Source organism: Mesitornis unicolor, unplaced genomic scaffold (assembly GCF_000695765.1).
Source record: "Mesitornis unicolor isolate BGI_N332 unplaced genomic scaffold, ASM69576v1 scaffold30077, whole genome shotgun sequence".
NCBI classification, from domain to species: Eukaryota; Metazoa; Chordata; class Aves; order Mesitornithiformes; family Mesitornithidae; genus Mesitornis; species Mesitornis unicolor.
Window position 1 is genome coordinate 1 of NW_010194858.1, and position 13,905 is coordinate 13,905.

A 13,905-nucleotide genomic window follows, 5' to 3' on the forward strand; every position below is an offset into this window, starting at 1 on the left:
GGTCTGGGCCTGCGTGAGGCGGGGGCTGGGACAGCTTAGGCCCTCACCGTCTCGCTGGCCAGGGATCGAGCTGGGAGTCAATAATGTGCCCCGTTTATTTTGGTTTTGTTTTTTTTTTTCCCTGGTATTGTAGGGCAGGATGGCTACAGGTGAAAGGGAGACACTGTCCCAAGATGAACTCCGGAAAAGGCTCTATCAGACTTTTAAGAACCGAGGTGTGCTGGACGCACTTAAGGTGTGTTTTGTTTTCGGCAGGTGCTACCTGTCATTCAGTCTACTACTTAACGTTGACAGTAGTGAAAGCTGTGCTGGTTGAATGTGTTTCCCATTCTCCCCAAAGGTATTGTTTTTGCCACAGTCTTAATTCGTATTCAGTTCTTTTGTTATTTCCAGGAACAGAGTTCTTCATAAACAGAAGTGCTTTTCATTATAGATCAGTCTCACTGTCTTTTTCAGGAACGTTAAAGGCCTGTATCGGGTCTTTAAAAATTTCCGTGCTTGGGAAGGGAAGAGAGAAATAAATGAGAATACAGGATTGGAAAGGACGTTTTAGGTTGCAGAGTCTTTTACCTATTATAAGTACTTATGCTATGTGAATTATCCTCCTGAAATACTCCAGTTTTGTTTTAAAACGATTTGAGCTGTTTTCTCCTTGTCTTTCTGTTGAGGAGAATGTTTTGGAATATGGTTGTGTTAAAGAGTGAAACTCTGTTCTGATTTGCATCTGGGGCTTATTTGTGGTTCCTCTGGCCTTTTTTCCTGTGCTGAAAGTCTCTCTCAGTTTAGGTAGCTCTTGCTGAGTTGATGAATTTATAGCAGCAGTCATACCTTTTCTTCAGCATCCTGTTCTGGAATGCTGGGCAAGTCAAGGTGCAGCAGTCTCATTGCTGGTTATCCCAGTAGTCCTCTGCATCACTCCGACGTCTTTCGCCGTTTTTTAAAGGAAGTGGATGATGATTGTTGTGAGCTTTCCAGTCAGAGTTTAGAATGGTATTGTATCTTTCCCATTTTCATGGGAAAGTCTCTAGAAGGCTGCATATATCTCTTTTTGAGGCACGCTGCGTTTATAGCGCTAGTAATTTTTTTATTGTCGTGCTCTTTCAAAATAACAAATCCCTTGTGCTACAGCAGAAATTTGTATCAGGCCTTAAGTGTTGAAATGTTGTATTTCACGCAGTGTCGGTTTTGCTAGTCTGTCTTTTTATGACCTCTTGATCTTTCTATACTTTTATACACATCTTTATGTCACAAGCAAACTTTTTTAGGTCCTGCTTTTTATGTCAATTTTTTTAAAAATCAGGATCTATATTTTAAGAATACCAGAGACAATCTTATGGCCAAGAATTCCCTGCTTAGGACAACCTGTTTCTCCCTCAGTGTTTTCCATGGCAAGCTTGCATTGCTTGAAATGTTTCATGTCTTGTTTGACTTAACTAATAGTGTATCAGGTGGCATGCTGTTTTAGGCCATTTTCATGCTTGTCTTTCCTTGTCTGGAAGATGATACATCCTATTAAAGATTTCATAGCTTTTCTGAGCTGAAGAATTAATGCAGTTGCGTTTCTAATGGATTCCTGCTAACACTCTTACCTCTTCTAGTGAGAATACTCTCAACTTTCTCGCAGTCTTGCCTGACTGCCTGGGCTGGTAAGAGGCAGGGCCAAACTGGAGCTACAGGTGTGCTGAATGGCCAACGTGTAGCAACCAGTTTCTGCCTTTCTTTCCCTTTGCTGGGACAGGGATTTAGTCCTGTGTTTTCCTCCTGCGTTTTGTCATGAGATGTACAAGAGGTGCCTGGTCTCAGCTGCTTTTGAGACAACTTCATCTGTCAAAGTTGGTCAAAACTGGACAAGTTCAGAAAGTAACAAGGAGAACAGGTTTCTCCGTTGTCTTCATTTCACTCTAATGTCAGTCTAATTTCTGTAGAAAGCCTTGCTAAAATGTCAGGCTCATCTGATGATCTAGCTTTGTTAAGTTTTAATAAGCATTTAGTGTTTCATTCCATTTTTGGTAACATGCTGTTTCTTTAATCAGCTTGGTCACTGTTGCATGCCTGCTGTTGAAAGCTTTAAACACTGTTTCTGTTGTGATCTTTTAGGACGCTATAAACAACTTTTATAATTCTGTAATGAAAATTATTATTTCTTCCTTTTACAGGAGGGAGATTTTCTGAATTTAGGTTAGTTTTTTTTTCTCTGCTGTAACTCACAGAATGCAAATAAATAATGAAAAATGCAATTTAATTATTATTAGTGCCTGTAGGCTTTTTTTATTAGTACACTTTTGCTTCCCTACACAATAGTTGATATTAAAGACATTCAATTTCCTGTTTATTTTCCCATTTGCTTTTGTGATAGCATTGGCAGTTTCTTGAAGTGAGACTCAGAGGAGAATTAGTGAGTTTTCCAAGTACATCTGAAATTGAGGTGATGACAGGCAGACTTTATTTAAGCTAGAGAGAAGGAGAACAGGAAAAGTAGTGATCTAAAAATGAAGCTGGGGGTACTAGTGTGGAGTTTATGTGAGTTCTTGACTGAGAACAATGCTTCTTTTCAGTCCTACATTTGATGCATCTTGAGGGAAAATCAAAAATCACTGTAGCCATCCTTAGAAGGTTTTGAAGACAGGGACAGGTGTCCCAAGTGCTCTTCTAAGTTTTGCCAGAGTTAGCGTGGCCATTTCTGTTACGTAGGTTAAAATATAATATGAACAAGTAAAATGAGACTCCCTGTGAATTTTGAAAAATAAAATCTCTCATTGTATAGCATGTAAACTGAAAATATAATGTCTTTTCTGTATCAGACACAACTCCGAAACCAGCTAATCCATGAGCTAATGCACCCGATTTTAAGTGGAGAACTTCAGCCACAGGCTGTTCCAAATGATGACAGTTCACTTTTGATCACAGCTTCCAACAGTTTGGTGGCAGATCATCTCGAGAGATGTGGCTATGAGTATTCACTTTCTGTTTTCTTTCCAGAAAGTGGATTAGAGAAGAAAAAGGTAAGCTCAGTAATGTACCTCTTCTAAGAGCTTTGTTTTCTGGGGGTTGTTACATTCCAATAGAATTGGAAAAAATCCACTTTTGTGATAGTTCTGATCATCTCCATAAAAGACTTCTAATATTCAAGGTCATTTTCATGAATACTTGGCAATAAGCTAATGATGCTGTTCTGGAAAGAGACAGCACAAGCCTCTCAGCCTTGCCCTTGCCTCACCCAGAGCCACGGTCTGGCAGGACCATTTGAGAAGCTGTGTGTCAGAGCACCTGGGGAACTGATCCTGATTAAAGCTGGCCTCTTGTTAGACCATTCAGTCCCCTGAAAGTATGGCTTGTGGTCAGCTTAAGCTGTTCTAACCATAAGCTGTGGCTGAAAAGGGCAGTCCTTGCCCTCTCTTTGTTTCTCCTCTGCGAGTATGTGACAGGGTGACGTTTCTAACTGAAAATTATTTTTTTTTGACCTGATGAAGAGTTAGTTGTGATTTGGGTTAATGGGCTTATCTGATTTTTATATGATAAATGAAGAAAAGAGACAAGGAAAGTAGCAAGTGCTTGCATCCAGAGTGGGAAGGAAACAAAACTCTCTCTTCTCACAGCTTCAGTTAGTCATGAAACTGCACGCTGACTGCCGTATGTCTTAGGTAATGGGCATAAGTAAATGTAGTACTGCAACAGCAGACCTCTGAAAATGGTTTTGCAAGGCAATAAATAGCAATAACATTCCATAACTGTAAACCAGTGCCTGTTGCATGCCTGAAATCTTTTTTTATACTAGTTAACCTTTTCTGACTTTTTTCTTTTATTCCTCAAAGCTGTTTGCTATGCAAGATCTCCTCCACTTAATGAGGATCAATCCAAAATCCAGTCTTTACAAATCACTGGTAAGGTTATTTTAATTTTGAAAATAAGCTTAAGTTGCAGTTGTGATGAAAAGATTGGCTAAAACATCTTTTGTTTCTTACAGATTTCAGGAACTCAGAAGGAAAATAAAGGTACAAGATTTTTATGTTTGATGCAGACAAGGATAATTGTATCAGCTTCATTTTTATTAAGATACGAGCAATAGAGATTGGGATTTCTTGAGTGTATATTAGTATGGAATAGTATGGATTCAGTAAGATTTTGAAACTTGCGGTACATCAGGATGATGAATATTATATTTCAGGATTATCCAACTCTTACTTGTGGTGGGGATTAAGCATTAACATTCACCTATAAAATGAATGACTTGAACATTAGAAATATGAAAAAAATCTGTAATCGGGTATTAAATGCAATGCCTTTTGGGAGCTTTTCATGCCAAAACTCTGGCAAGCTTGTATTTTGGTTTGCATTTATAACTGACTGTATTAGCTTGTGTAATGTACTTCAAAAACTAGTTAAAGGTTTAATTGACTTTCTGTTGGTTTATACAGCAAATAATTCTTAGTCTGCATGATGAAACCTAGCTATATTGTATGGCCTAAAGTAGCTTGATATTCAGGAACCCCTGTTGCCTAATGACTCATAAATAAAGTAGTAATAACCTGCTTTCTCAAATGACCTTGGAAGTCAAAGATGAAAAGTTGCAAAAGGACGGTTTTTGCAGAATGAGATAGACAGACATATGCTTATAATAAATAGCTTAATGGTTTACTAGGATTGATTTTTACTTAAAGACTTAGTTCTTTCCGTAATTTGAATAGGTTTTCTTGTACAGTGAAAATTACTTCATTAATTGCAGGCTGAAAAATTCCATTTTTATATAAAATCTGAACTAATATATTGAACCTTAATAGGTTTTCTTATGCAGATTTTAATTGGACTTACAGAGCATCATCTAAGTAAGGAAACTCATGACACAGAAGCTCAGACAACCTCAGTACCTCCTTTCAGAGAATCTCTTGGTAAGTGCAACCTCTGCAAGCAAATCTCCCCAGATTTTGTAATCTCGATAAATCGTATGGATTTATAAATTGTATGAATGTTACTCGTTCATCAGTTACTTATAAGCAGTCTAAAGTAATAAGTAAAGGTCATACCTAAATATGACCATATATACCATAAATATACAATAAATGTCATACTAGTACATTCGTTTTCTGACCTTTCTTAAAATAAGGCAAAAGTCCTATTGTGATTGTTTTTAAACCAGTTGGATGCTTTCTTAGGCATTTAGCTAAGGCCTATAATATCTTGGGTGGACTGTAAATGTTATGTGCTGAAACGGATTCTGTAAAACATAGTTGTAAATGTATGCCTTGCTCCTGTTTTTATAATAGTGTTTCAGTGAAAGTTAGGCATAGATTGGGAGTTCTTGAATTGTAATATGCATGGTATTTATTCATAATTCAAAAAAAACCCTAAAAGTTGCATGCCAAAGAAAATTCTTGTTCATCCATGATAGAGAGGATGAATGACTACGTGATAGCACAAACAGTGCCTAAACAGCCAAGCGCCTCCTGCGAGGTGTATGTTGTGTCGCATAGAGCTGATAAATGGCATTTCTGTGCTGCCTCTGCTTTTGTACCACATGGGTCTTTCTATGACAGAGCTACTTAGGTGAGCTAAGGAACTTCCTACAGAGAGACAGGTTCCTCCAGTCTTTGGCAGGGTAACTGTGGTGGCTGTTTGCAGATTATGATGGATATGTTGCTCTTTTTATAGCTGAGAAGCTTCAGCTGATTGATGAACAGTTTGCAGACTCTTATCCCCAGCATCAGAAATATGAATCTTTGGAAGTTAAACTTCATGAGTATAGAAAAGAAATAGAGAAGCAGCTTCAAGAAGAAATGCATCAAAAGGTATAACTCTGGTCATTGAATTTGAAGGAGACGTTTGTTAATTTTGACTTAGCACATTAAGAGTTTTAATACTCAAGGTAAACGGAGAGAACAGATCTAATAGTGAGTTGCAACAAACACAGAAGGCTAAATTAATCAAATATCAATTGTTAATTTGGTGATACAGCATGTGTGTATTTTTCCAATCCCCTTTTTTGTTAAATGTAAACAGAATGTTAAGCTTTTTATTCTTATATTAATTTGTGACACAACTTTAATTTTGATCATCTTAACTTGGTAAATTAGTTTTGTTCTTTAGTTACTTTGTTTAATGGAGAAATGTTTACTCTGCTTAGTCATACTATGCATTTTCCTTCCCAGTTCATTTTTTGAAGCTTGAATTTCAGTATAGTGCATAGCAACTGAGAGGCTTGAATTGCTGTTGCATAGCTTGACGGATAGTTAAGTTTTATACTGATGAGAATTTGCATGCTATTTCAAAACATTACACAGAAACACAGAAATCATAACAGATAATATTATGAATTATTTCTCTTTCCTTCTTCCTATAGTTGAAGACAGCTCTTTTAGGGACTTCTCATTTTGGGAATAAAATTAGATTATTCTTTTTGTCACACAGACATAAGGATTATTGATGCATTGAGAAATGGAGCATAGAGAATATACGGCAGTTCATTTAAATACGGTAGTTTTGGGTTTTTTTTCATAAATTTCTGTCAAGATCAACAGTTTATTTGGAGAGAAAAATTTAAATTTACTGTAGTTTATTTAAATATGTTTTTTCCATTAATTTCTGTCAAGATAAAGAGTTTGGATATAAAACTGATAATCTAATAATCAGTATTTTTAGACATACTTTAAATCACTCATCTGCACATAAACTGTTTGAGGAATTCAGTTTAGTCATATTTATTCAGCTAGACAAGAGGACAGAGTTAAAACTGCCAATGTATTTTACCTTCTCTTTTCATTTAATCTTTGATCCTCTACAGGCACTGTCTTTTCAGTATGTAAAACACATCAGTTGTGTGGTGTTAAGTTTGTCTCAGTTTAAGCAAAGCAGTTGCAACAAGAAGATTGGAATCTTCACCAGATATCAATCATTTTTACATTCAGTTAACTTTACACAGATTCCTTAGCAATGTGATGTGAATTACTGTAAGACATTTCTAATGCAATTTGTGTATGTACAAGTGATGCCGTACTGTCTCATCATTTCTCTAATTTTTCATAAAATTTATGCCCGCAGACCTGAATTCCTTCATCAGACATTGATCCTACCATGCTTACCCCCTCTCTTTAACCTCTTTGTTTCCTCTAGTCTCATTTTTTTCTTTCAACCTCTTCTTACTCTTTTGCTTGTTTTTTCTCACTTCTTTTTCTTGTATGCTTGTTTTCTATTTTCTTCCAAATTTTTATTACAATTCTTTATAACCCTGTTTGTTCTTGCATGTATTGCAGTTCACATGTTGTATGGAGGCGTGTTCCCTGTGATTATACTGTGCAGTTGCAAGATGAATACTTTCCTGTTTGTATGCATTTACTTTATTTTTCAGTTGTTCTAAGAAGTCTGTGAGTCAGGACTTCTTTCTGAAATGCTCTTTATGTGGAGTTAAGCATTGTTTTACACGTTCAGCACCTTTTTTTTCCCCCCAAATTGATTACTCTTGTTTCTGATTGATTAAGAATGGGTCTGCTTCTGCCATTCCTTGCATCACCAGTCAGAATTGATTCTTTGGGGAAGGGGCAAGAATAAAGACAGTGTTGGAGGAGGAATCCATGAGTGTGACCATTCCTTAATTGCAAGCAGATTATCCCTACTGCAGCGTGTGTTTCAGCATAGGCCTTTGTTTTGCTCTTGTCTAAAGCTACTAGTTTTGCATAATATCAATTTTGTGATGCCATATAAGTACATGAAAACTATGTGAGACATGCGAATAGTATTTACTGCTGAGATACTTTTATCACAGTAATTTATTTTCATCAAATTATCATACATTTCCTAACAAGAATTTCTAAGTGAAATTTAGGATTGTCTGTGTAGATTTGAAGAGGGCCCTACTTAATCCACTCTTTCTCCTTTATGTAAAAGCTAGAACATTTTAAAGAAGTTGAAATAGCAAAGATTAAAATGGAGGAGAAAGTGCAGACCCAGAAAGAGATCTCTGAGCTGCGTCATGCGTTAGAGAAGACACATCAAGCAAAGTCTGAAGCCTTAATTTCTCGTGAAAAGAATGCTATTGAGAGGCTTCAAAAACAACAAGAGGTAAAGTTCCAAATATTTCTTCTTAATCTAGTACAAAATTATTCAGTGAGTTGATTAAAGTGGATTTTTTTAATCTTTGGGAGTTTTAGCTTCAGATTTTTATTGGATTATAACTTTATGCCCAGGAAATACAGCTTGACAAATGGCTCTAGTTTTTGCACTGGGGAACAGCAGCTAAGTCTTTTAGCACTGTCAAATGCATGTGACTTGCAAACTTGATAAGAGTACTTTTAAGGCAAAGTCATAATTTTCCTCTTCTTAAGCACTTATTATTTCTTTGGAGATAAATAATCCCTTGTGTGCTTAAGGACAAGAAAAGCTGTTTTTTATTAATAAGAAGAGATGTGACTTTTGGTATTAGCATGTTCATCACTTGGAGGTTTCCTTTTATAATTTGGTTGGTTTCTGGTTGACTCAGTTTCAGTTTTAAATCTTTTTTATGAAGGGTTTTTGGAATTTTTTTCAATTTTGTTTTTATGAAGAACATGCAAAACTATTGTTTATTAAAAAATTCATATGTTTGAACAGGTTCTGTAATTTTTTAAAAACAATTTTTCCTTTTACATAAGTTTTAATCAGTTCTGCTTCTTAAAAGAGAAGCGTTTACAGGTAGCCAGGAGTGACTCATCTGAAACATTTTTACTCAAAGGAGGAAGGGAAGTTTTAAAAAAATTGCAATCAATTCTTGATGTTATTTCAAATTACGTTGCTGGAGTAGGACCAGTTCCTGAAGAAGACACTTGAAAGTTTGAACATGTTAAATTCCTGTATGAAGTGTGAAGTAAAGCTAGAGTTAATATTTTGTGATTCAGATAGAAGCAAAGGAAGTATACGCTCAGAGACAAAGTCTACTGAAAGATATTGAAGTCGTAAGGACAAGAGAGGCGGAACTGAAGCAAAGAATTGAGGCATTTGAAGTGTAAGTTGCTGAAGGGCATATACAAAGCTAAATGATGCTGTTGTCCTTTTCTGGAAAGCATGTTTCCAGATGTTGTTGCTTCTCTGACATAGAAATAGATTCTATATCCCAGAAGTTGTGTCTTCTGTTTTGAGCAGTATTCTGTACCCCTCTATTAGCAGGGATTCTCCCATGCAAAAAAGTTTTGGATTTTTTTTCTATTCGTCCTCATCCGACCAAAATAGTGCAGCATAACTTTGGAGGCAAGGAACCAGATATTTGCTTTGAAGTGCTTAAATTAAAAAAAATGGTAACAAAAAATCCCCAAAAAACCCAAGCAGCGCAGTATGTAATCCTAGCACTCATGAGACATGTATAAATTTTGCATTTTTAGTCCAGTGGTTTCTTTTTAACTTGTCCTTAGATCAGTTTTCTTTGGTTAAATAAAAAAATAACTAAACCATTTTTTGACCAAGTTTTCCATACTGCTTAGTGTCATTACTTTGTCATCTGTTTTTTATAGCAAAATGAGTATCCGGCTAAAAACTTGCTGCTTTTTTTTAACGAGCCAGCAGAGGGTGCTCGTAGAGTAGCATCCTCAGCACTATCTCTTCTGAAGGCTTTCTGGTGTCAGAAACTGAGCTAGGGTTAACTCGGGATAGCTGCATAATTGATTAGTACTGGATTTTAAATAGGGCAATTTAGTTTGTGCCACATCTCCTTGCTCTTTATGAATTACAGTGATGGATTCTGACAATTTTAAATTGCTACTGTGTTCCAAGCAAGTGTCTTACCCTTTGATGTCTCTTAAGTGTTATTTTAAAAAAGAAAAAACAAAACTCTGAAGTTTTGACTTTATAACTGGTCACTGTCTCTGTATTTATGGATATTTCAGCACTCAGAAACTTCAGGAAGAGAAAAATAAAGCTATTGATGATGCACTTCGACGTCGGGAGGTTGCTGTGAAGAACATAGAGGAAACATATGACCAAAAGCTTAAGACGGATCTCTTGAAGTATATGTTTCTTTTGTTTCTAATAGGACACATTAATTCTTATGAAAACAGCATAACAAATTCTATAGGATTTGTTTTGAGAAGTGTAACAAAGCAAGGACTTGAAAAGTCCTTGTGCAAAAGTGCAAATACATGCACTCATGTTTTTGCTTTAATCAGCTTGATTTCTTTACAGTATTGCTTAGCTCTTTGCTAGTGAGACAAAACATTGTGTCAGGTTCAGGAAAAGCTTTCTATATAAAATAATTAATCTTCTGATTGTAGGTTACATTACTGTTTCAGTTTTAATTCTGTGGTGTTATCTGGGAAAGAGATGTGACATTAGTTGTATGTTTAGACAAGACAATGTGAAGCAGTATTAGTGACTTGCTTTGACCACAATTAAAAGAACTGACCATTTTACAAATGCAGAAAAGGCATGGAGGCAAAATTAGCATTAAAGAGATGTTAGAGGTTTCTTAGAAAAAGGGTGAGAGACACACTAGCTTCACTAGGTTGGCTCTTAACACCTCCCCATTTTTGGAGAGGGATTCTCTTGTTGCAAATCACCCTCTCTTATTGTCTACCTGTCTACTTGGACATGGTTTCAAAGAATTTGCTTAGAAATGCTCTTTGAAATTGTAAGACATCATAGAATCATGGAATGTGTTGGGTTGGAAGGAACCTTTAAAGGTCATCTCATCCAACCCCTCTGCAGTAAGCATGGATGATGTTACCAGATCAGGTTGCTCAGAGCCCCATCAAGCCTGACCTTGAATATCTCCAGGGATGGGGCCTCTACCACCTCTCTGGGCAGCCTGTTCCAGTGGTCTACCACCCTCATACTGAAGAACTTTTTTCAAATATCCAGCCTAAATCTACCCTTTTCTAGTTTAAAACCATTACCCCTCGTGCTATTGCTACATGCCCTGGTGAACAGAACATAATCTGTGATTGCTTTTGAGGCATTGGAGTGTGTATATCCTAACCTTGCTCTTGTACTTTCTTGGGGTGCCTTGGTCAATTGAAGGGTTACTTAATGCTTCAGTGCAGGCAGGTGCTCTCAGCATGTTACTGCTCATGTGTGTTCAATGGCATGAACCAGGCTTCCAATTAGGCAGTTAAACCAGATGGCTTTTTATTGCAAGCCAGTGAACAGTAAGTATTGCCTGTGTTAGTGTGTCTACTTAAATTACAGAGGAAAGATGGAAAGAGTAGGTTTTGATAAGAATGATGCCTCAGCTGGAAGGGAGTAGGTTTGAGAGTTTTGTCAGAGAACGGTGAAAAGACACTAATTCACCCACCTTGGTATCTTATTTTATCTAGTCCATAACAGTTAATGCTTGTAAAGTGCTTTTGGTTCATGAGGAGAAGCTGGTTATTTTAATAATTAGCTGCTGCTTAGCTTATTTTATCAACATGCAAAATACTTTAGACATGCTGCAAATGGTTGGAAAGATAAAATCCATGTCCTTTTGTCCAAAATCCTTGTTGAAAATTAGCAAAGAGATACTATTTATTATATAGAAATAATGATGCTTGTTAGAAAAGGAATATTTTTTTTAATTTCTATGGTAAACGTTAATTGCCATATTTGGGAGAAGGATCTGAGTGGTCTGGGCCATTTGCAAAAATGCAGGGGGATGGATATGGCAATATCTGAAAACATTTATAATCTTAAGTCCCAGTTGTGCAGAATGTGAGCTTTCTTAGCTCCTGTAGATTCCAGCAAACTTGAACAGTAAAGTTGGGTGACTGCTGGGCTGCAAACAGTGATGTACCTGGGCAGTGTGCAGTGTCTAGCTGGTAGCTGATGACAAGCAGAGAACCTTTGGGACCAGTTCCAAGACCTATACTGTCCAACACGTTCATCCGTGGTCTGGATGATGACACAGTGCATCCTCAGCAACTTTGAACGTGAGGCTTAATTAAGGGGAATGGCTTCTACAACAAATGGCAGAGTTTCAGCGTGGACAGGCTTTGATAAATTTGGGAACTATGCCAACATAAATCTTAGAAACAAGGAGAACCACAGAGGTCTATGCTCAGAGCAGAATATCCCTATGAAGTACTATGAATGAGGGAAAGGAATTGACCAAGTAGCTGCGTTTCTGAAGAGGACACAGGAGTTACAGTGAATGCCAGGTTGACTGTGATCCAGTAGCATGCTCTGGCGGACAAGACAAACAGCGTGATGGGAAACATTAGTAGCAGCATGGCCAACAGACTGAGGGAAGTAATTGTCTCCTTCAGGTATTGGTGAAGGCTGAGCTAGAAATACGATGCCTAGGTTTGGGCTCCCCGGTTCAAGACAGCCATGAAGAAACTGGTGAGGACCCAGCATAAAGGTCTGTCAAGGTAGTTGTGGGACTATCAGACATGACCTCTGAGTTCATATGGAAAGGGTCATAAATTGTGATGGGGGGTCAGCTTGGATGTGGAAAAAAAAATTACTGAGAGTGCAGTGCGGCATTGACACAGGTCATCCAGGTAGGTGCTGGAATATACGTTTTTGAGACTTGGCTAGGAAGAACCACAGCTGACCTGATCAGAGTTGGTGGTAGTCATACTTTTTGAGCGGGTAGTTGAACCAGGTGATTGGTAGAGTCCTTTCCAACCATTTAAGTGGCTCTGCAATAAGTAATTTTGTCAATAAGTAATTGTGTGATTGTAGTTTAGCCTGAGAGAGGCTGGAATTTACACAAATGCGCACGTATGTGCGCACACATACTTTGGAGATAATGAATTCTTTTTACTTCTAGATATCAGCTTGAATTAAAAGAAGAATACATAGCCAGAGCCAATAAAGTTACTGAAGATGAGAAAAAGAATAAAGGTAACTACGTCTCTGAGAGTCATAAAATAGCTGTTTATCTGTACAGTTTTTACTAACAGGTATCAAAATGCTGTAGTTACTAAACAGTCAGTGTTTGGTAACACTGGTTTAAGTGAAAGAAAAACCATCAAAACAGAATTTGAAAAACATGCAGCAGGATCCCGTGACAGGCCAGCAACTCCTTGCAGTTCAGGATGCAGTGGGAATTGTGCTTTGCACAGAGGCTGCAAAGCATCCTGCTTTTTCAGTTTCCCATCTTCTGAAGTCCTACTATCTGATTCATGCTTTAATTGAACTCTGGTACAGTCTGGTACCGTACCTTTGAACAGTTGCCAGTTTCTACATTTACCGTGCACAAGGTGATTAATTGTAGCTTGCGACAATAACATGTTTACACTTTTAAGTTAGGGACATGTGACAGAAGTTACATATCATATGCAAATGAATTTGATTTACTAAATTCTAAAGGCATGTATGTATGCATATGTATATACACACGGTGTGATTAATTTTGAATAAGCGTGTATGACATCCATTTTTGTGTCTTGAATTAAATTGAATGTTGGGCTGAGCAGCTTAAACTGTTTTTTTTTGCTGATACAGTTTTTTACTGTAATACTCCAACTAATTTTAATTCAGCATTTGTAATCTTCCCTACAGAGAAAGCTATGCTTTTGCATGAAGAAGCCGTTGCTGTTAATTCAAAAAAGGAAGAACTCAAGCAAGCTATATCACGCACGAAGGAGCTTGAGGTAAATGTAAACATGAATTTAAAGAAGCTGTATTGTAATTAGTGTATTTGAGGTACATTCTTTTCAAAAAAAAGAAAATGTGAAATAAAAATAATTAAGTAGTGCAGCAGTTCATAAGCTTCTAAACTGTTCTTTATCTGCAGCTGGATTTGGAGTCTGTGAAGGCCCAGGTCCTGTTGGCAAATAAACAAAATCAGTTGTTGACAGAAAAACTGAAAGAGGTATCAGACTATCCTCTGCTAAAGGAAGAGAAGTTGGAACTCCAAGTGCAGAATAAACTACTTAGGCAACAGTTGGATGAGACTCGCAGTGAGAACCAGCATCTTCGAGACAGTCAGTGTGAATGATTTAGTAATTTTCTTGTTTCTGTTTCCCT

General features: G+C 37.1%; 1 protein-coding gene across 1 annotated transcript in view; it reads left to right on the forward strand.

The window, feature by feature from the left end:
- Positions 1-138: 138 nt before the first annotated feature.
- The window catches only part of OFD1 (oral-facial-digital syndrome 1), a 32,354-nt gene continuing 18,587 nt past the window's right edge, over positions 139-13,905 (forward strand). The window contains exons 1-12 of the mRNA XM_010187944.1: positions 139-235; positions 2,802-3,002; positions 3,813-3,881; positions 3,965-3,992; positions 4,779-4,886; positions 5,647-5,783; positions 7,876-8,049; positions 8,862-8,968; positions 9,843-9,962; positions 12,704-12,777; positions 13,438-13,529; positions 13,673-13,862. Of these exons, the coding sequence (XP_010186246.1) occupies positions 140-235; positions 2,802-3,002; positions 3,813-3,881; positions 3,965-3,992; positions 4,779-4,886; positions 5,647-5,783; positions 7,876-8,049; positions 8,862-8,968; positions 9,843-9,962; positions 12,704-12,777; positions 13,438-13,529; positions 13,673-13,862 (1,396 nt within the window). The 5' untranslated portion in view covers position 139. The remainder of the gene's footprint in view (positions 236-2,801; positions 3,003-3,812; positions 3,882-3,964; positions 3,993-4,778; positions 4,887-5,646; positions 5,784-7,875; positions 8,050-8,861; positions 8,969-9,842; positions 9,963-12,703; positions 12,778-13,437; positions 13,530-13,672; positions 13,863-13,905) is intronic.